General features: G+C 52.1%; 2 protein-coding genes across 3 annotated transcripts; both read left to right on the forward strand.

Annotated features, from left to right (window-relative positions):
* The first annotated feature begins 8,354 nt into the window (after positions 1-8,354).
* BST2 (bone marrow stromal cell antigen 2) lies at positions 8,355-11,516 on the forward strand. Of its 2 annotated transcripts, XM_032625006.1 has the most exons (6): positions 8,355-8,425; positions 8,553-8,829; positions 9,564-9,618; positions 9,898-9,958; positions 10,226-10,344; positions 10,596-11,483. In XM_032625006.1, the coding sequence occupies exons 2-5, from the start codon at positions 8,563-8,565 to the stop codon at positions 10,323-10,325; spliced, it is 483 nt and encodes a 160-aa protein (XP_032480897.1). In that variant the 5' UTR covers positions 8,355-8,425; positions 8,553-8,562; the 3' UTR covers positions 10,326-10,344; positions 10,596-11,483. The 2 variants fall into 2 exon arrangements, with proteins under 2 accessions (XP_032480897.1, XP_032480896.1); XM_032625005.1 differs by lacking the exon at positions 8,355-8,425 and having other exon boundaries at positions 8,473-8,829; positions 10,596-11,516.
* A 2,740-nt stretch (positions 11,517-14,256) lies between these two features.
* On the forward strand, positions 14,257-23,998 carry CCDC194 (coiled-coil domain containing 194). Its single transcript, XM_032626475.1, has 5 exons — positions 14,257-14,580; positions 16,353-16,449; positions 16,839-16,969; positions 17,468-17,614; positions 23,891-23,998. The coding sequence occupies exons 1-5, from the start codon at positions 14,257-14,259 to the stop codon at positions 23,996-23,998; spliced, it is 807 nt and encodes a 268-aa protein (XP_032482366.1).
* Positions 23,999-24,781: the final 783 nt, after the last annotated feature.

Raw genomic sequence — 24,781 nt, forward strand, 5'->3', positions numbered from 1 at the left:
TCAATGAGAGATGCACTGTGGATTTTGCCAACACCAGATGGAGATTTTGCCCATAAGGGGGGTGGTAGCTGAATCAATAGGGACAAATGATCAGGGTTTCCAGAATCGGCTCCAGTATCATCAGAGATGGGGCAAATAAAAGATGTTGAAGGGTTATTTAATTCACCTGATTGGTTATTTTGATTGCTACTGTCAAATTCAAGTATTATTTCCCCATTTTGGGAGAAAGAAATTCTGGCATGATACATTTCTAAGAAGTTTCAGCCTGATAAATACGGGCAGAGGAACTAAGGAGAAAAGGGTGGGTATACCTCAAGGGACCTAAACAAAAGGGAATAGGCTCAGAGACAGGAACCTCTTGAGGTTCATCAGAGATCCCCGATGTTTGAACTGTTTCGGTTCTCCAAGGCAGGGGCTGCTCTAAAGCAGTGGGATTGGACACCCAGAGTGTGGCTCCAGTGTCAGTAAGGACAGAGAGAGGTTCATTCCCAGTCTGGAGAGTTGTTTCTCTGAGCAGATTAAGGCAGAGTATTGGGAAGAGCCGATGTAATTCCTCGGAGCCTCATCATTGGGAATTAGAAAGGCTGGTTAGAAAACTGAAGATGTCTGAAAGCCTAAATTTGTAACAATCTCATTTCCAACGTCCTGGCTTTTTGCAATAATAGCAGAAACTAGAAAGTTTTGGTTTCATTTAGAGAACTTCATTTTTCAGAGTTGAAAATTAAGAATTTTGCAGGTCTTTCTTCTAGGTGACGCATCTAGGGTGTGAGCGAGCTGATTTGCCAAATGAACTAAATCTGGAGTGGACATAGTTTCCCCCTCGACCCTGGTCCTTTTAACTAAAAGAGAAAGATCCCAGTTCAGCACACTAGTAAACACAGAGTTAAAGGCTACCCAAGTGGATTCAGCATCTGAAGGAAGACCAGAATTTTCTTTGAAAACAATCTGAAGTTGATAATAATAGTCATGGACAGGTTCATCAGATTTTTGTGTGCAAGCCTAAATTTTGTTCCAATCCATAGGTGTAGGAAAAGCTCCTGTAACTTATCAGTGGAGGTCTCCAGCAAATGTTCTAGCTTCTTGCCAAAAGGTAGGGGTTTATTTTTCTAAATCTCTTTCAGAGGATGTTCCCATTTGTCTAGTTTCATCCGATATTTGTCTTGACCCTCACCAACAAGCATGTGGACTAACTGATATAGATCTGGAAAACCAGGTTGGTAAGTTTTGAGACAGGCTGGGACCTGGGACCCTTTACTGGAAGGCTTGCACCTGGACAAATGTCTCCTCTAGCAACAGAATACAAAGAAACTATAATGTAAGGGACTGAAAATAACTACACGCATGCTCAGTAGGGGCAGTTATGAACAATAAGATACAGAAAGGCCACAAACCAACTGCTATTCCTGTGGTGCCAGTGAAAGCAGGGTACTGTGCCTGATTCCTGCACACAGCACCGCCAAGGTGGTACGCAGACCACTTAAGTATGCCTCTGCCCAACCCACCGATCCGCCCTCACTTTCACCCCATTTAAAGAACCAGCTTGGGGGCTTCCCTGGTGGCGCAGTGGTTGAGAGTCCGCCTGCCGATGCAGGGGACACGGGTTCGTGCCCTGGTCCAGGAAGATCCCACATGCCGCTGAGCCTGCGCGTCCGGAGCCTGTGCTCTGCAACGGGAGAGGCCACAGCAGTGAGAGGCCCGCGTACTGCACAAAAAAAAAAAAAAAAAAAAGAACCAGCTTGATAGCTTGATGCCCCCCTTGGGGAGTAAATAGCACAGTTCCAATAAGAACAGCCAGGTTCCAAAAGGAATTAGACTGAGGACTAGCACAGTTCCAGGAGATATAGCCTGGTTTCAAAAGTCAGGCCGAAGTGCCAAATGAGTACTCCCAGAAAGGACAAACTCTTTAACAGAAAGGATGAAGGCTTCAAAAATAAATAAATTAATTAACATAATAAATAAATAAATAAATACAATAAGCAGATTCCCAAATAAAGCCTGGAGACTTTCAAAATGCAAAAAGAGCAGAGCTTGAATCCAGGAGAAAATTTACCCTCAAACTCAAGGGTTGGCAAGGAAGCAGGGAGTTCAGTGGGCTCTGTGGGTACCAACACCTGTTTGCTCACCAGCCTCAGAGTCACTGGGGGTCTTCTCAGAACCCCACTTCTCAGATACCAAGTAATATTGACCTAAAACAGCCAGTTATTTTACCAACAAAATGGGTTTATTTGGGAACAGCAAAGAATTGCAATTTGGGACATGCAATCTATGGAGAACCACAGGCAAGCCTGGAGACATAGGGGAGAAACGTTCTTTTATCGAGAAGTGGCGGGGGGGGGGAGTTGGGAAGGGCTGTTATAAACAAAGAATCCATTGGAGGAAACTGGGAGTTTGAAGTGTAGTGGCTTTTCTTGGGCTGAGTTGTGACAGTCTCTCATTGGCTGGGCCGTTGCCAGGCAAGGAGAAATCCTTCCTTCCTCCTGTTGGGTAGCAAAGTAGTAATCTTCTTCCTGTTGGAGATGCAAAGGTACCATCTCTTTCTGTTGCAGAACTGACACTGAGGGGTAAGGTATGAGAGCTCGTCTTTCAGGCCTCCCCACTCCATTTTAAATTAAATGTTTATTAATTTTCCCAGACGCTATATCAATAATCTCAGCAGGCATATATTCTCTCATCATGAATGTTTCCTGAACTGGGGACTGCCCCACTGGCTGGGTTTGTCATTGCTGTGCTTTTGCTTTCCTTGGTCTTAGGGGTCCGACAGCACAGACTGCTTTGTCTGTTTCACCATCAATCACCACAACATCTTCCCGTTCACTCTCCTCACCTTCCCAGGGGTCCTACCTCTTAGCGGCTTTGTCACAAGTGTCCCGACCTTAGTCTGAGACAGCTTGCACCCTCCTAGCTTTGAAAAACAGCACACTCGGTTCTCCAACTTAACATCCAGCTCTCTCACGTTGTCCCTCAGCCCCAAAGTTAGGAGAGAAGTGAACAACCTCACATCCTTCTCTAACCTCAGCTCTTCCCTCAACTTCTAACTCAAACTTCAGCCTCTAGCTGGGCATCAGTGACCAGCCCCCTGTGGAAGCCATTAATCTCCCTTCTTTCCTGAAGTGCACTCTGCATAGTTCCTCAAAGAGAACAGCAGACCAGTTGGTGTTTTCAGGACATCCTTGAACTTATGCAGAGGTCCATGAGCATCTACATACAGGCCACTCTTCCCCACAAAGAGGTTGATGACCAACCTGTAATTTCCCCTGCAATGCCTCTTCCCCAAGGCCCATTTTTGCAGTCTCCTGGCTGTCTCACCAATTGTTGGTTCCCAACCTCTGGAATTCCTTGAGTGACATCTGAAACTGGCCCCTATAGAGAGAGGGTAAGGAGAGATGGAAGAAAGAGGCAGACCACTCCAGATGGGTAGGTGGCAGGTTTAATAAGCAAGGGAACTTACTTATGAGGCTTGTCTTGTGTGGCTGCAAGATGAGTAGATATCTACACCCACCCACCAGAATCTTACAAGTTTATACAGAGGCCTTCATGGGGGTACAGTCAGATATATCATCTAGATGGTCTCAAAAGAGCATTACTTTCTCAAGGTTTGTCTTGAAGTGACTTGAAATGAGAAAAGTGGGCAGAATATACATTCCAAGGATAAAGGAAGAGATATGGAGCCTCCAATTGCCCTGGTCCAGCTCCCAGTTCAACCGGTGGTCACATCCTTTTGATGACCTCTTGCAACAAGGAACATGGTTTGAATGACCACACTCAGCCCTGGGACTGAGAAAGGAGGGCTGATTGAACTGTGGACCCAGGGAAATGTCCAATGTGGGTGGAGGACACTCTGGAGCTTCTGTGTCTTACAGGAGAGGGAGGAGCTGCTGGAACAGGGACCATGAGAGGAGCTGGAAGGAAAACAAGAATGACTGTGACATACTCAGAGAGACAAGAATCCACTCAGGGGCAGGCAATAGATTAAATTCTGGATTCCTCTTTAGGGAGACCAAGAGGCAGGGAGACGTGCCTCCCCTTGGACACAGTAACCCCATTTCTGGGAACTCAATCTAAGGAAAGAATTCAATTGAATCCAAAACTTATCAAATGGTGACAGGGATGAACTCTCACAGGGACGTGAGAAGGCACCAGGTATTGATCTAAACGCTTTTGATATATCGATTTATTTCATCATCATAACAGCTTGGGAAGGAGCTGATATCACACCCATTCGATAAGAAAGCACAATCTGGGACTTCTCTGGTGGTGCAGTGGTTAAGAGTCTGCCTGCCAGTGCAGGGGACACAGGTTCGATCCCTGGTCCCAGAAGATCCCACATGCCATGGAGCAACTAAGCCCTTGTGCCACAACTACTGAAGCCCGTGTGCCACAACTACTGAAGCCCATGCGCCTAGAGCCCGTGCTCGGCAACAGAAGCCACGGCAATGAGAAGCCCTCCCCCAGTAAGGAAGAGTAGCCCCTACTGGACGCAACTAGAGAAAGCCTGTGCGCAGCAATGAAGACCCAACGCATCTAAATAAATAAATAATTTTTTTAAAAAAAGACGAGCTCATTCTATATAACCATATATTTTTTTAAAAAGAAAAGAAAAGAAAAAAGAAAGCACAATCTCAGCAAGGTGAAGTAGCTGGTCCAGAGCCAAAATGGAATTTGAGGTCAAGTCTGATTCCTAAGCTGCACCTAAGACCCTCCAGGGCAATGCTTCTCACCCTCGGCACTGTTGAGACCCAGCATCCCCTGTAGTGGTGGGGTCACCGTCCTATGTATTATATAGGATGTTGAGCATCAGCCCTGGTTCCCACTCACTAGATGCCAGCGCATTTCCTCCCCCAGTTGTGACAACCGAAACTGTCTCCAGCCATTGCCAAATGTCCCCTGGGGGCGGAATCGTCGCTGGGCCAACGCCTTCCTATAAGCATGGCAATGTCTTCTGTCGCCCACACATGGCCATATATAACTGAAAACACCTCAATGTCCCAAAGTAAGGTGTTCTGTCAATGCAATGAAATACATGTGTAGTTTCATGAACAGAAATAAAGCAGTTAAGTGAAGGAAGGATTATGGATGAGCTTTTGGTCCTTTACGAAATGTGTTTCTTTAATGTCTTACATTATTCTCTTATAATTAACCACAAAAAGAAAAATCTCCTATGGGAATTCCCTGGCAGTCCAGTGGTTAGGACTCTGCACTTTCACTGCTGAGGGCCTGGGTTCCATCCCTGGTCTGGGAACTAATATCCCACAAGCCATGAGGCACAGCCAAAAAAAGAAAAAGAAAAGGAAAGAAAAATCTCCCTTGTGTGTGCTCCCTGATCCTAAAATAGTGTCTCTGCCCTGCCCGCCCCAGAGAATGAGGGTGGCCTCCTCTTAACTGAACCCCTTATGAGCCTGTGGTTTCTACTTGCCTACGAGGAATGTTCCAGTATGTTTTGGTGGAACTAAATTTGTCAAAAGTAACAAAGAGCCAAAGTTGGAACAATTTGAGTGACAAAATAATGTCAAGTGTAAAATCAATATCCATGAGTCCACACAGATGTAAATAAATTATTGAATAAATAAATAAATGAGGGAGAAGAGACAAATCTCCCAGGCAGAAGAATCCCAAACAATGTACACAAACGTTCTGCCCTCAAGGAGGTAGAGCACGACTCCCCATCCCTTAGGTGTGGGCTGTAAATAGTGACTTCCTTCCAAAGGGCACACCACCTCTGCCCGGTGATCAAGGTCGACATCACAGGGATAAGTCACACTGACGGCGCGTGCCCTGGACACATGTGTAATGAGAAAGGCACTTCCCCTCCGTGGTTCTTCTCTCCAAAGCCCAGTCCAACCACGAGAAAAACACCAGACAAATCCCAACTGAGGGCCCTCCTACGGAACACCTGACTCCAAACTGTCAAGTTCATCAAGACCAAGCAAGTCTGAAAAACTGTCTCAGCCCAGAGACATAAATGTCCCGTGAGGATCCTGGGGCAGAAAAGCGACATTAGCGGAGGAGATCTGAATAATGCATGGACTTCAGCTAATAATAATGTTATCAATCAGAATTTGTCCATTAGTTGTAACAAAGGTACCATACAGCTGTAAGAGGGTCAAAGTAGGGAGAATGGGGTGTGGGGTCTATGGAATGTTTCTGTACTCTCTTCGCTATATTTCTGCAAACCAAAATAAAATGATTCTTTAAAAACTAGCGAAGCTAAAATCAGCAGAACGGTGGCATAACTATTTCCATTGGGAATTTTAGAGGGAAAACCCACAGACTTTCTGTTTGCAGCACTGGGATTAGAGTGAGGTGAATAAGGCACTTGCTTTGGTTGCAGAATGTAAGGGGGGGCACCCAAAAGTTCTATTATGATCACCCCCATTTTACAGCTATGGAAACTGGGGCTATGAGGAAATCTCTTGCCTAGGGTCCCATAGGGAGGCAGGGCTGCTCACACACTCTCTTGGCCTCTACCTGAAATCATGGTCCCAAGCTGACCCTGAAGTCTTAAGGCCAGCACAGCGGGGCTCCAATAAGACAGCTTTGCCAAGGGTCGTGTCTTTGCACGTGGAGTCCTGGCCTGGAACGGAGGACCCTACTCATGGGACACACAAGCTCCCCCTGGGCCTCCTCAGCAAGATCATCACTGATCCCTTGTCAATCTGGCTGCTGAGTGGTTTTAATGGGGGTCTTCTAGGCAGAGAGATGTCCAACTGGGGACCTGGGCCCCTGGCCTTGGCCCCATGCACCATCTGACCCAGCTGACTGCAAACACGGCAAATGGCTGACGCAACAGAATCTGGGCTGTGGTCAGGCTGCGGCTGAAGAAGCCACAGGAAAAGCACGCAGCTGCCTTCCAGAGGTCACAGCCGGCAACTGGAAGCCTGTAATCAAGCCGATTTCCAACAGGAAGCTCTGGCTCCCCAGGCCACATGGAGGGGAGATCAGTGTGGCCTGAGTTTCCTTGAAGCTCGCTCCAGGGTCCAACCCCCTTCGGAGGCCTCTCCCCAGACGACCCCCGAGCCCTCTGGGTTCAGCGTATTCCAGATGGACACGATCATCTTTCCTCAAAATGGGCTCCTCACTCCATGGCCGTGTTTCTGCATTACCCACCTCTCCTTCTGCCCTGAGCCACACAGCCGTCCACACATCCATTGAGTGCCTACTGGATGCCAAGGCATTTTACTCAAAACTCCTCACCGGCCCCTCCTGCTGAGGCTGCTCCTGTTATGGCCGCACTTTACAGATGAGGAAACTGAGGTTCTGTTAGCACAAGTCCGTGTGCCCTACGCACAGTGAGGTCAAACAAACCGAAGCGTCAGAGCTTGGAGCAGAGAAAGGTTTATCGCAGGGCCATGCAAGGAGGCGGGAGGCTCGTGAACGCGGGGTTCAGAAAAACCCTGAACTCCCCAAAGGGTTTCAGCAAAACATTTTTAAAGGCCGGGTATGTGGGCGGCGGCGGTGGGGGGAGGTGTTGGTCACAGGGTCTGTGATCAGCTCGTGCACAATTCTGATTGGCTGATGGTGAGGTAACAGGGTGGTGTCACAGGGGTTAGCATGGTCAATCCTTAGGCACCACTAGGCCTGGGGGCTACATGCTCATGGTCATCAAGTAGTTAACATCTTCCGTTTGGCGAGGGAGGCGTTTCACATCTGTAAAAACAACTCAGGAATGAAGGCCCCACGGGGTCCTGCTCGCTTACAGTTCAGAGGGTTTATGTGGAGTCCTGGGGTGGTAGGGGCAGACTGTGGAAGTAGGAGCCGGTTCCTGGGTGGAGCTAGAACAGGGACCTGGTTTGTTGGCTGGCGCAGCCTCTGGTGGCCAAATAGGGGGACTGCAGCCTTAGTCTCGTGGGTCCATCCAGATCGTCTCTCCGCTCCCGCAGGCTATGGTCCCTCCTCTGACACTCTCCATGGCACCCTACGGTCCCCTTGGCGGGGGGGAGGGGCAGGGATGCTAAGTGAACCCCTGCTAGGTCACCAGGGAGACCCCTGAATTCAAAACCCAGCCTCTTCTGTCAGACCCAGACCCTGTCCCCAGTCCACTGGTCACCTCTCAGCCTCAGTTTCCCCAGCTGGGGACTTGGGAACCAAAAATGCCCTCGGCCTCTTCAGGTCGTGGTACAGATGAACACAAAGGTGGCATGCACTAAACACTCAGTAACTGCAGTTGTCACCCTCAGAAACATAAAGGAGAAGGGCAGGGACTTGAGATGGGGTGTCGCAGGTAGCCCCAGCTCCCCTCCCACAGGATCTCACTGGCCAGCAACCAACCCAGAAAGTCCCGAGGCCACAACTAGGCAGAAACAACCCACCTCTTTTTCTGAGAAACGGAAAAAGGAAACCGAAACAGAAAGCCTTGGCTCTGCTCTGCCTTTAGATGCCCCCATTCAAGTAACTCCAAGTCAGAGGATCCTCCTGGAACTTGTCATTGGTCAGCACAGCTCCTATGCTAATAAGGGGGTAGCCCCAGCCCAGAAGAGGTTCCAGCGCCTTCCCCTAACTCCCGTCCAGACTCCCTACGGACAGATCTGGAGGGCACCTACTTTTTATCACTACAGCCCTGTGCCCATGGTTGACCACTTGAATGAGTCGGTGCTGCGTTGCTGCAAGCTGCCGCGGTGCCTGTGCTTCCTGCTGCTACTGGTGATTCTGATGGCTCTACTTGTAGCCTTGGTCATCTTCGCTGTCAGGGCCAACAGCAAGCACTGCACGGATGGCCTCCAAGCAGAGCAGGAGTGTCAGAACCTCACTCGGTACGTGCAGCACCAGCTAACCCAGGCCCAGGAAGTCTTACACAAGATGGAGGTCCAGGCCGCCACCTGCAACCAGACGGTGGTAAGCCACTTCACCCCCTAGAGAGGGCCCTGTACTTGCGGGGGGTTCTTACAGGGTCTGTGTGGAGATCAAGATAGACCTTAAAACTCCCCCCTGGATGTCCCCACCAGGGTTTGGAGACCTCTAAACTCTCTCCAGGGTGCTAGTGTGGGGTGGGGCCTTAAAACTCCCCACAGCACCCAAATCAGGGGCCTCAGTATCCCTGCTAGGATATGGGGGAATCTCCAGACTCCAGGGCACTGGTGTGTGGGAGCTAGAAACTCCCCTCGGGCCCCAGTCTTGATGGAGCAGAAGTCCCCCCTAGGGGTTGGGATCGGGACCTCACCAGGTCCCAAAGAAAGAGGCTCTTGATACTTCCACTGCATCCTGAGAGACTCTGGAATTTTCATCTGTGTCCTGATATGGGGGAACCTTGAAACTCTCAATCTTCTTGGGCAATAGCCCCGGGGGATCTGGAAACTTCTCCTAGAGTTTGGGCATGGGGAGCTTCCAAATTCTCTTGGGGAGGGCCTCAAAACTCCCATTTCTAGGATCACACCCTTATCGGTGGCCCTGGGAGGGTGGGAGTTATGGCCACTCTTCATGGTGGGAGACTGAGGTGCAGGGGACGGTCGGAGTGGAAACTGAAGGGGGTTTGGACCCAAGCTCCTCTGATCCCAGGGCTTAAGGAGGGGTTCAGGGCCCAAGGACAGAAGTCCAGTTTCCCACACCCCACCCCCACCCCCGCGTCGCAGGTGACCCTGAGGGATTCTCTGAAGATGGAGCAGGCACAGGTGGCCGAGCTTCAGGGTGAGAAAAGCATAAGGCCAGCGTTCCACGGACGGGGCTCGGAGGGGTGGGCCAGTTATTGAAAAGGACTAAGGAGGGAGGGTCCCAGGGTTGGGGTCGGGAGGGAGGGATGGGGTCAGATTCCATTTGGAGTTGGGGAGGGGGGAGCACGCCAGGTTTCCCAGCGTGGGTTGAATGAGGGCGGGGCTAGAGGCGGGGACATGTCCCGGGTTGGAGCCAGGTGAGTGGGCGTGGTCAGTGTGTTGACGCGCCCCTTGATTCTGTACCCGACCCCACCAGGAGAGGTCAAGATTTTGAAGCAGAAGCTGGAGGACACTTTGGCGGAGGTGCAGCGACTAAGGTCCGAGACGACCACCCCCCACCGGCCACTCCCCTTTCACCCCACCCCGAAGACTCGCGACCCCCTTGGCTTCGAAAAACCCCGTTGCTCAGGGGGCAAAGTTTAAGTCCCAGCCTTGTCCCTTGTGTCACACAGCCATGGGGTGGCCTCTGCCAGCTCTCCTCCCCAGTGACTTGGTGGGGGAGGAGTGGAGATTCTTAGGGGCGCAGCCTCCAGCTGCTGGAGCCGGCTTGGCAGCTGCCTGAGTTGTCCCGATCTCTACTCCAGAAGAGGGAGTGAGGCCTCTGCTGAGAACAACTCTTCTAGCTGCTCGAGCGTCCTGTTCGCTGTGGTCGTGGTCGTGGTCCTCGAGGCTCTGCTGATCTGAGGTCCCAGAAAGCCTGCCGGTAAGGAGGGGGCAGCCCCGGGGAAAAGGAAACTGGGAAAGGATGGGAGTCGGGGATGGGTCACGGTCTGGGGAGGTGGCCTACCTGCGGGGCAGAGGGCTGGGCACCGAGGAGAAGAATCTTGGAGAGGGAGGGAGAGCCCAGTGAGCAGGGAGTGGGTGGGGTGGGGCGGTCCTGGAGCGGGGCAGGGCTTGGGGGGGGCGGAGCCCGTGTTGTATCTGCCTCCGAGTCCCTGTTTTGATGTCTTTTAGGCCACAACCTGGACTGGTCCGGTTCCCTCTCTGCTTCCCCCTTTGAGGCTTCCTGACCTGGCCCGTTCTGAGGGGACCACATGGCAACACGGCTGTGGGGAGGAGAGGGGGGATGGGGTAGCCTAAGGGGTCCATGGGGCAGCTCTGGAGGGATACCTTGGGCATGGAGAAGTAGCGGAGTTGGCCCAAGGCTGCCCTAGAGCTGAGGAGGGCATGGGGGTGGAAGGTGGGGCACCTGCTTCTTGCTGACACTTTTTCTAGAAAGTCACTTTCTTCTGGGGTCTTTGGGCTCCGAAAAAGTAAACACCCCTCTAGGGGGGGAAAACTTTACTCTCAAGTTTTTGGAGTGTTACTGTGTCACCCCCAAGCATCTGGGGGCTGCCCTGCGGGCCAGGGTGGACACCCATTGACATCCACATCCAGCTTTCCCTGCTCTAGAATGTTCTCAGGAATCCCTGCGGTTCTGGCAGTCACCACCCCACTGCCTCTCCAGCCCTCTTGTCCATTTGGATCGTCTTAAAGAACTCTACACCCTCATAAGCTCGCCTGCAGTGTTCTGCTCTCATCTCCTCACCGGGATCTTCTGATGGCAGCGGTCCCATGAGGAAACCGAGGCTGTGGTGAGGGACACTTTGCCCTGGTTCCCAATCCCTTCCCACAGAAAGTGCAGGGCTGGGATCAAACCTGGATCTGCAGACACACACAGGCCTGTGTCACAATACCCCCTCCTCCAGAGAGCCTCTCTGCTTCTCAAAATTGAAGGCCACTGGGAGTCCCCTGGTGGCCTAGTGGTTAGGATTTTGAGCTTTCACTGCCGTGGCCCGGGTTCAATCCTTGGTTGGGGAACTGAGATCCCGCAAGATGCGTGGCATGGCCAAAAATAAAAATAAAAATAATAAAATTGGAAGGTGTTCAAAATTGAAGCCTACCATCTGATAAACCCTTCAACCCACTTTCTTGGATCCTCCCATGGCCCATAATTCCTTCCTCCTCTGTTATCTTCCTTCCTCCAAGTTCCCCTGGAATCCTGACTATTGTCCGGGCAACTTCTTGTGCGTGGCTGGGGGTGGGGGCAGGTCCCTTGCATCTGCCCAGAATTCCCAGAATTCTGCACTGCCCTCACCATGGTCCCGAGCCCAGATGGTCGGGCCCCCCCTCCATGGCTCCCGCTGCCCTCCCAGGGACCCCCAAACCCCATCCCTGCCACAGGCCCCCCTGACGCTCCCCCGACCCCACCCCCAGCCCCTAACTTCCTCTTGCTCCACCCCCTGTGACCATTTCTCTGCATTTTGACTCGTCAAGTTCCTTCCTGCCTCATGGCCTCAGCTAGTCTCTACCTCCTGCTCGGAGCACCAGCTCCCCACTCTGAAGTTCTAGAACGGCGTTTCTCGGCCTCCAAACTCTTGACATTTGGACTGGACCATTCTCTGCTGTGGGGCCTGCCCTGGGCACTGTAGCACGTTGAGCAGCATCCCTGGCTTCCACCCACTAGAGGCCCATAGCACCTTACCCCGAGGTTGTGACAACAAAAAAATGCCCCTAGACATAACCAAGTTGCCCCTGGGGGGCAGAATCAATTCCGGTGAGAACCTCGGCTCTAGAAGGTGAGGCTTGGGTGCCCGTCAGTTCTGTGAGTGTCCCCAGCTCACAGGGGGACTCGGCAGGCGCTCCCATGGAGTCCCTTTACAATGACTGAGTCATTTCACCACCACCCCCATCGGCAGCCCCATCTAACAGATGAGGAAACTGAGGTCCAGAGGAGTGACTGGACTCGCTCAGGGTTTCTCAGCTGCTCAGGCAATGGAAACCTCTGCTTCCAGCAGGTTCTCTTGATTGCCGGGAAGCAGACCTTTCTCACATGACCTCAGTCCTTTCCCATCCCCACTCAACATCCTTCCCCCCAGCTCCCAGCTTGGGCTACTGGAAAGTCACAAAACAGCTCCGCCTCCCACCCCCACCATACCTGGGCTGTGTTTTACTGATGGAGGGGGCAGGTTTGCCCCAATATTATGGGTTTGACCTGCTCAATTTCTTCCCCTAAATTCCCACCCAATGGCTAGGGTATAAATGTCTCTCTTTCCTAAAAATGCCCCTCTCCCCTGGCTGGCTGTTGGGGGGATTCCAGCTTCAGCAGGAATCTGGCAGTGACCTGTGGCTGCTGTGTGTCCCTGGCCTGAGACTTAGCCTCTCTGGGCTTTGGTTTCTTAATGTGGAACGGGGGGCGGGGGGCGGGGGGCTGGGCCGGTCAGGGAGGGACACAGATTCCAGTTCATAGTGTTCACTCAGCTCACATTTCTGCACAACTACTGTGTGCCAGGCCCACGCGGCGGCAGTGTGAACAGGGCAGGTGCAGGCTTTGCTTTTTAGGGGCTCACCCAGTCTGATGGGGGAGGCAGCCAGGAATCACACACAGGTAAAATGACGGCAGAGCTGAGAGCGCTGATCAAAAGGGGCCTGAGGGCTTCCCTGGGGGCGCAGTGGTTGAGAGTCCGCCTGCCGGTGCAGGGGACGCGGGTTCGTGCCCCGGACCGGGAAGATCCCACATGCCGCGTAGCGGCTGGGCCCGTGAGCCATGGCCGCTGAGCCTGCGCGTCCGGAGCCTGTGCTCCGCAAGGGGAGAGGCCACAACAGTGAGAGACCCGCGTACCGCAAAAAAAAAAAAAAAAAAAAAAAGGGGGCCTGAGTTAGTGGGGAAGGGGGAGGGTTCTGGAGGAGGAGACACACTGGTGGACAGGGGAGAGCTGGTAGGAACTGTTAACTGGGCAAAGAGGGAGGAGAGGGCTCTCAGGCAGCCCTGGGGTAGGAATGCGCTGGCCTGAAGAGCGCTGAGGAGGGCAGGAGGCAGCTAAGAGCAGGAAGTGACATCAAAGACCTGCTAGGGGTCTTGCTGGGGAGGAAGAGGAGGGGGAGGGATTAGAAAGGGGGGAGGGGTAAGACGGGGAGATAGAGGGGGAAGAGAAAAAGAGGGGGAGTAGGGTGGAGGAAGAGGAGGAAAGGGAGGTGGAAATGGAGGCGGGCCAAGAGGAAATAAGGGGAAAGAGGGCGGAGGGGGAGGAAGAGGATTTGACTCAGAGGGAAGTCTGGGGAACGGTGTGAACGCGCCTGGATCTGATTCACGTTGTAAGGTCTCCCCCTGGTGGCCTAGTGGAGAATGGGCAGGGAGATGGGACGGATCCACCCTTGCGTGTACCCTCTGGTCCTCACAGCCAGCCACAAAAAGTGTGGCAGCCTGAGCCAGGCCAACCTCAATTGCTCGAGTAGCCTCCCGTCTTCTAGGCTTGGTCATTCCATGAACAGAATGGGGACAATATACCCCCAGACCCTCGCCAAGCGCCCCCTGTGTAAATGGGTGCTTTGCGCAGATGTGCTCAAGTGATTCCCACAAAGCCCTACGGGGCAGGAGCTACTGTCATCTCCGTTTCACAGAGGGAGAAACTGAGGCTCAGAGGGTCACGTGGGATGCAGATGCCAGACTGGAATCCAGGACCCCCCAGTCCTGTCCTGGGCTCCACTAGCCTGGGCTGGCCCCTGGCGTGGGTCCAGCCCCTCCCAACAAACTCGAAGCCACCGCCAGGCAGGGCGGAACCGTGGGTGTCCCTGGCGCCCCAAGGTGCCAATTAAATGCTCGTGGCCGTCTGGGGCCAGAGCTGTGGACGGCGGCATGGCCGAGCCGGGGCCGGAGCCGGGGCGCGCCTGGCGAGTGTTCGCCCTGTGCGGGGCCGCGGTGTTCCTGGCAGCGGTGGCGGCTGGAGCAGCCTTGCTGGCCTGGAATCTGGCCGCCTCGGCCTCCCGGAGGCCTCGCTGCCCAGAGCCAGGGGCCAACACCACGGCGCCGCCTGGAGACCTGGAGCCCGAGGTCGAGGAACTTCGGTGCCGGCTGGCAGAGGCTGCCCAGCGCAAGGAGGCCCTGACCAGGCAGTTGAACCAGGCCGAGGGTGTCCGACAGGAGCTGGAGGAGGCCCTAAGGGCCTGTGAGGGCCGCCAGGTAGGTGGGCAGGGTGGGGGGCTGGGGAATCCAGAATATGGGCGGGAGAGGGTGCACACACATCCCTGGGGCTCCCCACCCCCGCCCTGTGCCTTGGTTTCCGCCATTCTTCAATTGAGGGAGGCAAATAAGAATACACACGTAATTCCTTCCAACTCCTACAATGCCAGTTCAGCCTTGAGTTTACCTTCTGACCAAGAAGGTGTCACAGTCCTCTGCTATTTGCCAAATCACTGGTGGAGGCTAGGGAAGCCTCAGACCCCTAAGCCCACCTGGGGTGGCCCTGTGCTAACCCTCCCCCTAGGTACCCACTCAACATCCCACCTCCCAGCCAGTGTACAGCAGCCCTATTTTGAGAGAGGGACATTCATGTCATCTGTAATTAGGAGGCTAAAGTTGGCCTCTTGGGGGAGGTACCAGCCAGGTCCTCCCTTTTCCTCCTGCCACCCCCTTCAAACTCTTCCTTAACCCTTCCCAGCCCTGGACCTCGCAGGAGAATCATCCTCAGAGTCCCAACCATTCACATTTATTGAGTAACTACTGTGTACCCCTGTGTCCCAGGCGCAGCAGAGGTTGGGCAGTGTATGAATTTTTGAAAATTCATGCCTTTTGAAAATTCATCCCTACACCTTTCCTGACTGCCTAAGGGAAAGGCCTGGGGTAGCCGAGGTTAAGAGCAGCCTGCACTGGGTTCAAATTCTGTCTCTGCCTCTTGATGGAGGATTCTCCAAGGAAGCCAGGCCAGTGGTTTTGCAGAATGTCTTGTTGCCAAAATCTCGGCCTCTGTACCCTGGTACCAAATAGAAATACGGAGACAGAGTTTTGGAGGAAATAGAGAGTAGCTTTATTTCTTTGCCAGGCAAAGAGGGAACACAGCAGGCTAGCACCTCAAAAAAACTGTGCCCCCCTCTCTGGGGGAATAGGGAGAAGTCTTATAGTCAGGGCTTGTAGTCTGGGGTAGGTGATAAGGATCAAGGAAGTGATGGACTTGCATTCTTCTTTCTTCTGGGAAATTTCAAAACGGCCACAGCAGACATCAGGCAGCTCCGTAACTGGGTCTGGTCATCTCCAAGATTATCGCTGGTGACCTCCTCTCTGAAATGAAGAAAGCTACAAGGGAGTGTTACAAGGGAGTGTGGGAGAAAAGAATGCCAGGTGCAGGATATAATTCACATAGAGTCAGAAAGTGATTAAGGAATTAGCTTTGTGTAGGACAATTCTAGTTGCATGCACTACAGATTAGTAACAGTTAAAGTGAAACTAGGATTGCTTAACTTTTATAGACCTGCTTTTGCTGTTTCTATAGCCATTCACTCATTCCTTTGTTTTCCCAGCTTGTTAGTAGATAAGAAAAACCCCATTTTCCACTTCTACTGTAACAGTCTCACAGAGGTGACTAAGTATACCCTTGAAACCCAATTGTCAATCACCAGATTGGCTTGTGCTGGTCTGAAACCCCAGTCCACGAGTCTAGATATAGCTAGGATTGGAACCAGATCCTGTCGGCAGAGCTAAACCTTTTCTACATCTAGTTGGCCTGGAGTAGGGGCTGGATGACCTGGACAGAGAACTTCTTCCAGGCAGGCACCTGTCACCACTCGGTACCCCAGACTTCAGAGGCCACTTCTGTGTTTTACAACTACATGACCCCCAAAGGTCCAAATAAAGCTCAAGGAAGACCAATGTAGTCTCAGTCTCCCCTAGAAAGGGCGGGGTCAATTCACTCCTTCTCCCCTCTCCCCTCCCCCCCTCACTTCCCCTCCACTCCGCAGAGTCGGCTTCAGACCCAACTGATGACACTGAAGACTGAGATGGACGAGGCCAAGGCTCAGGGGACCCAGATGGGGGCAGAGAACGGGGCGCTGACAGGTGTGTTGGGGTGCAAAGTGGTGGGCAGGGCTAGAGGTGGGAGGAGCCTAGAAGGTTCCCAGCTACGCAAATGACACGTACAGGTGCAAACGTAAAGCAGACGAACGCAAAAACTTGTGAAAGAAATGCGCATAATATGCAAAGGTCATGCGAATGTCAGAGAACAATGCAAATACAACGAAATATGCACACGCCGTGTAGAGACTCCCAAAAGTAATGTAAACCTATGAAAAGCTATGCAAATGACACGTAAAGGTCAGGCAAACAGCACACAAACTTAATTCAAATAAAACAAACCACGCAAATAGTAGGCAGACTATGAATTCGTAGCTGCTGTGCGAGGGGTAGGAGCCTGGTCTCCAGCCTGATCCTGCCCCCTGCACCCGCAGAAGCCCTGGCGCGCTGGGAGGCGGCGGCCACGGAGTCTGCGCAGCGGCTGGACGCGGTGCAGCGGCGCGCGAGCGCGGCGGAGGCCGAGAGTGAAGCCTGCGCAGTCCGGGAGGCGGCGCTGCGCGAGCACGTGTGAGTAAGAAGTGGGCGGGAAGGGTCCGGGGGAGGGCGAGCCCAAGCCCATGCCCATGTGGGCGGGGCCTTGTGGAGAGTCAAGGCCCTCCTGAAGGTCAGGCGTTAGAACCTGGGGGGCGAACCTGGGGGGCGGGGGAGGCGCTCTTCGGGGACGGGGATCCCCCACGTTAGCGCTGGCACTCTGGAGGCATGGGTCCCTGGGGTCGGGCGCATACTGGGGGCTCAGGGGAGGGCGGGGAGTGCAAGTGGAGGATGCAAGAAAAATCGAGTACCGAGTGAGGGGCCGGGGGCCTGGAGGCGGAGCTTCTGGGGAAAAGGCTGGGAGTCCATGGGGAGGGGTCCTGGAAATGGCCAGGGGTGGAGAAGGGATGAGGGATCCTGGAGCATGGGATCTCTGGGGAGGGGGCGTTCCCAGGAAAGGCGGAAGAATGCTGGAGGGTCTCTGGGGAAGGGGGGTCCAGGTGCTGACGGGACCCTCCGTCCTTCCCGGCAGTTACGCCCTGGAAGCCCAGACGGGCCCCCAGCGCAGAGTGCCACACCCCCGGACCCGCTCCGGGTCCCGACCTCGGCCCAACCCCCGCTCGCGCTCTCGCCCGGGAACCTCCGGGGGTTGCAGGCGACCAGCGCGGCGCGCAAGGGGGTGAGTCAGACCCCAGCTGGATCAGGGCTCGAGGCCAGGAGGACAGACACTGGGGGCCCTGCTGGGACACTTACAGAGGTACCCACGCTAGATGAGATGCTCAGTCGACACCCATCAACGCTCAGCTTTCGACCGACAGCCGTCCTGAACGGAAACTGTGCAGAAAGAAGACCCGACCCTCTCTCTTTGACCATCTCGTGCTTATTTTGCAGATGGGGAAATTAAGGTCCATTTGGTCACAAGGTGAGATAGTGCAGAGCTGGGACTTAAGTCCCCTCTAAGGACAAGGACAATGTTGCCCTCATCGCACAGACGTGAGGACTTAGGGTCCAGCCCTGACCTGGGAGTGACCTGAAGGGGTTACTTCTCCTCTCTGGCCCTCAGTTTACCTTGCCTGTAAAATGAGTAATTGGAATGGTGAGAGCCAGCATATCCTTGACACCAAAAGCTGACAAAAGTGGCACAATAGGAAAACTACAGACCCCTCTCCCTATGAAGAGGGTACAAAACTCCCAAATGGAATTTTAGCAGAGAACCAAGTAACACGTTTTTAAGATACACCATAACAAAGTGACTTATGCCTGAGGTGCAGAGATGGTTCAATATTTGGAAGTCTGGTAATAAAAAATTCGCCATACTAAATGGATCAAATGAGAAAAATTCTGGAAAGGTCATCAAAATAGCAACAATTGCATGTAGGTGAGATTATACGGTATTTGTCTTTCTCAGCCTGACTTATTTCAGTTAACATAATACCCTCTAGATCCATCCATGTCGTTGAAATGGCAAGATTTCTTTTTTATGAGGCTATTATGAGTAATATTCCATTGTGTGTGTGTGTATATATATATATAAAACATCTTCTTTATCCATTCATCTATCGATGGACACTTAGATTCTAATTTCCAGACCATAATCAGATTTTTCCAACTGTTCTGATAATGTCCTTTGTAACAAAAGAGTATCCTGGCTTACACATTGTATTAATCTGGAACATTCCTCAATCCGTCTTTGCCTTTCATGACACTGGCTTTTTCTTTTTTTTTTTTTTTTGACACTGGCAGTTTTTAAAAAGCCCAAGCGAGTCATTTCGTGGTGTCTGAGTTTGGGTTTTTGTGATGTTTCCTCATGTTTAATTGGCATTTTGGGCAGGAATGCCTCAGAAACTGTCAACCCAATAATATTATCTGCTGTTGGTATGACTATATATAGAAAACCCAAGAGAATTAATGGAAACTTTCCTATATCTAAACAACTAGGTAGAAAATCCTTTCAAAGAAAAGAAAGATCCCTTTCAGATAATTTTTTGTATCCAGGAATAAACTACATTCCTTATTATGTAAGGATCTATTCTACATTAATTTTTCAAAAAATAACTCAGTAGAAAATGGGCAAAGCACATGGGCAGCCTGGTCATCGAAATATACAAAAAAGGGGCCCAATTTCACTGCTAGAGAAGAAATGCAAACTGAAAAAAATGTGATACTGTTTTCTACCCTTTAGTTTGTCAAAGACAAAAATAAAAACAAAAGTTTGTGAATACGTTGTGTTGGCACTGCTGTTGGGACTGCTCATTGGTACAACCACTTGGGAGGGCAGTTTTCCAGAATCTCTCAAAATTAAAAGTGCACATGTTGTTTGACCCATCAACTCCTCTTCAGGCAATTTTTCTGCAACCATATTTTTTTTTTTTCTTTTTTTGTGGTACGCGGGCCTTCCACTGTCGTGGCCTCTCCCGTTGTGGAGCACAGGCTCCAGACACGCAGGCCCAGTGGCCATGGCTCACGGGCCCAGCCGCTCCGTGGCATGTGGGACCCTCCCGGACCGGGGCACGAACCCGCGTGCCCTGCATCGGCAGGCGGACCCTCAACCACTGCGCCACCAGGGAAGCCCAACCATATTATTTTAATTAAAAAAAATTTTTAATCTACAACCATATTTAAATGTATACAAAATGATGGACTGAATGCAGTGGAGAATCCTGTGTTGGATCCTGAAACAGAAAAACACTTGGTGAGGAAATCAAAGTCTAGAGTTTAGTTAATAGTAATATATGAAGATTAATTTCTTAGTTTTGACAAAGAAATTGGAAGAAGCTGCATGAGGGCTATTCAGAGACTCTCTGTATTATCTCTGCAAAGTTTCTGTAAATCTAAACGTATTCCAAAATTAAAAGTTTACTTTTAAAAAGATGAGGGTGGGGGAGAGGAGAAATGAAGACATTATTTTTACCACATTCTTGGTAATTGCAAAAAATTGGAAACAACCTCAGTGTCCATCAGTTGGGGACTGTTTAAATGAGTGTCCGTCCATCCACACCATGGACTGCTATACAACTGGTTTGTGTGGGTTTTTTCATTTTCTGTTTTTGGCCAAGCTGCCCGACTTGCAGATCTTAGTTGCCTGACCAGGGATTGTACCTGCGCCCTCAGCAGTGAAAGTACAGAGTCCCAACCACTGGACAACCAGGGAATTCCCACTATAAAACTGTTAAAAAGGCCAAAGCTGATCTTCTCTGAGACGCATTAATGTAAAAAGCAGGAGAGCAGGGCTTCCCTGGTGGTGCAGTGGTTGGGGGTCCGCCTGCCGATACGGGGGACGCGGGTTCGTGCCCCGGTCCAGGAAGATCCCACATGCCGCGGAGTGGCTGGGCCCGTGAGCCATGGCCGCTGGGCCTGCGTGTCTGGAGCCTGTGCTCCGCGTCGGGAGGGGCTACAACAGTGAGAGGCCCGCGTGCCGCAAAAAAAACCCAAACAAACAGGAGAGCAATAATTTGTGTACGTCTTTTAAAATTCGGGGCTGGGGGAAACTTTTATCCAAATATCTCTGAAGGAAACACTGGTCACAGCTGTGGCCTCTGGAAAAGGAATCAGGGATCTGGGGAATGGCGGGGCAAGCAGTCGCATGTTCCTCTGTATATCTTTCTGTAAAGTCTGCATTTTAAAAATCATGTGCATGTATTACCCTTAAAATAATTAAAATTTGTTTTGAAAAATTTCTGAAGAGGCTGCTGTAAGGAGGGGAACAACACACTTGAAACTCTGATCCCCCCTCAGCCAGTCCTGCTTATTATCCCCCCACCCACCTTGGAGGTGGCTTGGTGGTGCCTGGTCAGGGCCTTTACTGGGAGAGGACCAACTTGGGGTGGGGGAAGGAATTGGAGGGCCCCCCCCCGCCCCCCCGCAAAGGAGGAGGTGAGGCTGAGGGGAGGGATGAGAGTCTAACCGCTTTGTTCCGTTGCTGGCCACCAGGGGTCACCCCAGTCTGCAGACCTGGTTGCTGCTGGCTGAGGGCCCAGAACTTGAGAGGCAGGGAAGATGGGTCTGAGACACCCCCCTCCCCCTGCAACTCTGGCGTAAATCCAGAAGTGAGCAGGAAACAGCTTCTCCTTCTGGAGTCAGCTAGGGCTTGAGACTGGCCCTGCCTTGTCTGGGGCCCCAGGGACTTCAGACCCTCACTGTGGGGTCCAGGGCTGATGCACACAAAGGGCTGGGCTCAGGGCTGTAAATGGGACCTAAAATATTATCATTACTATTCACTTATTCTGCTAGCTTCACCTTGGCCATACCTGCCAGATCCCTGAAAATCAGCTCCGGGGAAATGTGGAGCCATGGGAGGTGTGTGAGCAGGAAGGGTACTGTCAGATCTGGTTCCCCCGCCAGAACGGAGAATCCCCCAGCTGCCTTGCCTTCCAGACCCCACCTGCCTCCCTCCCCACCTGCCTCCCTCCCCACAGGGCCAGCCCCCAGCCTGCCCTTGCTCTGTTGTGCCTCCCTGTCTCCACCTGTCCAGTTACCACTCAAAGTCTCTGTCTGTCTCTCTGTCTCCAAGTCTTTACCTCTGTGTCTCCACCTTGTCCCCAGCACACTCTCCCAGGTCCCTGCCCTGGCCTCCCCTATTCATGGTCACCCTGGGGTCCCTCCGTGGCTACAGAAACAGGAGTGTATGGGAGGGGGGGTGGAAAGGGGAAGCCTGGCACAAGCTGGGTGGAGGGCACTGGGGACAGCAGCAGCCTGACCTTGTTGGCGCCCAGTCCCAGGTAAGAAAGTGGGTCACCTTTTTTCAGGAAGGAACACGGATGCCCAGAGAGGACAGGCTCTTCCCCCACCCCCCACAAAGGGCTCTCCTTGCCTCCTCTGTCAACTCCAAAAGCCCAAAACTTAATTTCCTTTGCATTTAACCAAAACCCAAACACGTTGGCATAAAAGTGGAGGGTTTTCTGAACTTTGCTGAAATTTTTCTTCGCCAGAAATATCGCTTCCTCCAGAACCTTCCTGAAGTTCTGTGAGAGTTTTTAAAAACCTCGTGTCTCCTTGAGAACTTCAGTGTCGGTCTTCAGAGTGACACAGAGCTGACTTCCTCAGGACAGTCTTCCCGTCTCTGCCCAAACAATCAAATGAAACCAAATGGATTGTTTTTAATTTAGAAAAAAATAATTAAAATCGAAGTCCCTCCAAAGGAATTCAGAGAGGTTCATGCACAAAATTTCCTGTGACTCTGACAAATGGCTTTCAGGGAAAAACCAAATGCTCACATCATTCGATGCATTTGACCTCATGTGAATTCGAAGACCAGTTGCTCACCTCGTCCCTCTGGAATTTTCTGGCCAGGAATTCAGGCAGAACGTGTTCAGAGAGTCTGTTTTTAGAAATTTTAGACTCTGCTGGCAGGAGTGTCAATGGAAACAACCTCTTTGGAGGACAAGTTGATGACAGCTGTCAAAAAGTAAAATGGGTCTTCCCTGGTGGCGCAGTGGTTGAGAGTCCGCCTGCCGATGCAGGGAACGCGGGTTCGTGCCCTGGTCCGGGAGGATCCCACACGCCGCGGAGCGGCTGGGCCCCTGAGCCATGGCCGCTGAGCCTGCGCGTCCGCAGCCTGTGCTCCGCAACGGGAGAGGCCACGGCGGTGAGAGGCCCGCGTACCACAAAAAAAAAAAAAAGTAAAATGTTATTGCTTTAGGACCCAGCAATTTCACTTGTGGAGATTTGATATCGTCTTATTTTGTTCACTGAAACAAAAAATTTAGAAACAGTCTAAGTGCCCATCGGTAATTATCATGGTAATGTATGTGCTGAAAACCTAAACAGCAGTCAAAAGGAATCAACAATCTCAAAGTCATAAAGTTGAGCAAAAAGAGGAAGTTTCATCATTACCTTTTCCATTTAAAAAAAAAATCTAGCTTTTAAAACAAATTATTGGAAAAAGAAACATTACAAATCAAAGTTGTGAGATCAAATTGCCAAAAAGAATGTTATTTTTGAGCTTGATACAAACGACATTAGTGTGCATATTGAAAACTCTTGTTCTTACACTGTGACAGTTGCTCAAAATTGTAGCACATCAGGTCTAGAGTGGCTTTTTGGTTTTCTAGGAGTTTATGGTTGCCTTTCTTTTCTCTTGACAACAGATATCATGTTCATACGTACATATATGCAACATCTTCAGTATACAGTGAAAGATAGCCAAGATCTTAAGCTCATACCAAGACTGTCACACCTCCTGGCATTGGCCTAAGCACTGCCCCCTTGCCTGAGCTCTCAACTGGACCCTTGTCACCCAGGCTCTACCCCTGTCATGCCCCCTTTCCCCTGGTGATCCCACAGGCCCAGGGCAACAGCAGCTGGGACAGTGTCCCTCCCCTGTGTCTCAGTTCCCCAGCCTCACATCAGAGGCTGTGCGTGATGCAACCCCACCTTAAAAAACTACCACCATTTATTAAGGTTAACTGTGTGCCGGGCACTGTGACAAGTGTTTCACAACTGGCTTTGTTGCCTCCACTTTAGACAGGAGAAAACTGAGGCTCAAGGAGGAGAAGTCACTCGTCCCAGGTCTCACAGCAGTAGGTGGCCCAGCCAGAACTTAACTCCAGAGGCCTGCATTGAAACCATGTGTTCACTCTGCCTACATGACTCCCCATTAATGCAGATGGGAGATGTCCTCCTCCCACCCTGCTCCAGGGGACTCTGGGTGGGCCTGACCAACCCAGAGAAATAGCTGGTTGGGCACCACTTGCAGCCCCCAACCCTCCTCCCTCCCAGTAGTGGCTGGGAAGGGTCCGGAATCAGGAATCAATGGGTAGCTGCAAAGGCCAAAGGTCAGACAGGGGTTTCCTGCCCATCCCTGGGAACTTCCTCCATCCCGACCCAACTCCCACCTCCTTGATGAACACCACCCTGGAGGACCCCTCCCCGCTCAACTACCCCCCACTCCACTACCCTGGCTAATAGGGGGATGGGTCCCCATGCCACCGCCTTCAGCCTGCTGTGCCCCCCACAGACAGTGGACGGCAACTGTGTTATCGTCACCCACCCATGGTCCAGCCTCCTTTCCATCCCCTTGCCCCGTTCCCCTCGGATCCTGTCAGCCTTGACCCCATGGGGCTAGGGGCTGTGTCCCACTCTGTCTCCCCAAGACTGAGGACCCCTCACCGCCAGGCCTGGGGCTCTTGGTGGGGCCTCTGGCATCACCCAGCATAGGGGTTTTCCCTGGAGCTCCTGGATCTGGGGGGACATGTAGGAGGGCATACCCAGAATCCTTTGCTCCTTGGTCCCGAAACCCCTTCCTTGCCCACCTGGGGGTGACCCACAGTGAAGCTTGACCCCCCTCTATCTGGCGCTTCCCCTTCACCATCTCACAGAGCCCCAAGATGAGGTTTCCAGCAGGAAATGGTAGTAATAATAGCAACGGCAAATCATTTCTCCCAGCCCCCTCCCCGGCGCTGGGACCTGGTACTGTGCCCACCTCATCTCACAGAGGGGAAAACTGAGACAGGAGAAGCCCCCTCACTCAAGCTCACCCTGGCCCCGGGTTCACTGCTGCCTGTGTTTACTAAGCGCCTACATGAGCCGAGCATTGGGTGGGATGACAGCTAGGGGAACCCGCGCCACCACCATCCACCCATCAGCCCTCTGTGAGGCCTTCCTGTGCCAATTACTGAGCACCTACTGTGTGCCTGGCCCTCAGCTAAGCGCTCCGCACAATTTAGCTCCTGTAATCATCACTGCCACGTAAGACGGGCACACATCTGTAGCCAGCCCTCCCTGAGGGGAAGTGAGTCCAGCTCTGTGAACAACTAGAGTGAGACACCCAGGCGGTGCTTTCTCCTCCCTTCGTCTCGGTATCCTCCTCCCCACGATGGGGATGTTGACATGAGGTCATAGGCAGGTG

Source organism: Phocoena sinus, chromosome 3 (genome assembly GCF_008692025.1).
Source record: "Phocoena sinus isolate mPhoSin1 chromosome 3, mPhoSin1.pri, whole genome shotgun sequence".
Lineage (NCBI taxonomy): Eukaryota > Metazoa > Chordata > Mammalia > Artiodactyla > Phocoenidae > Phocoena > Phocoena sinus.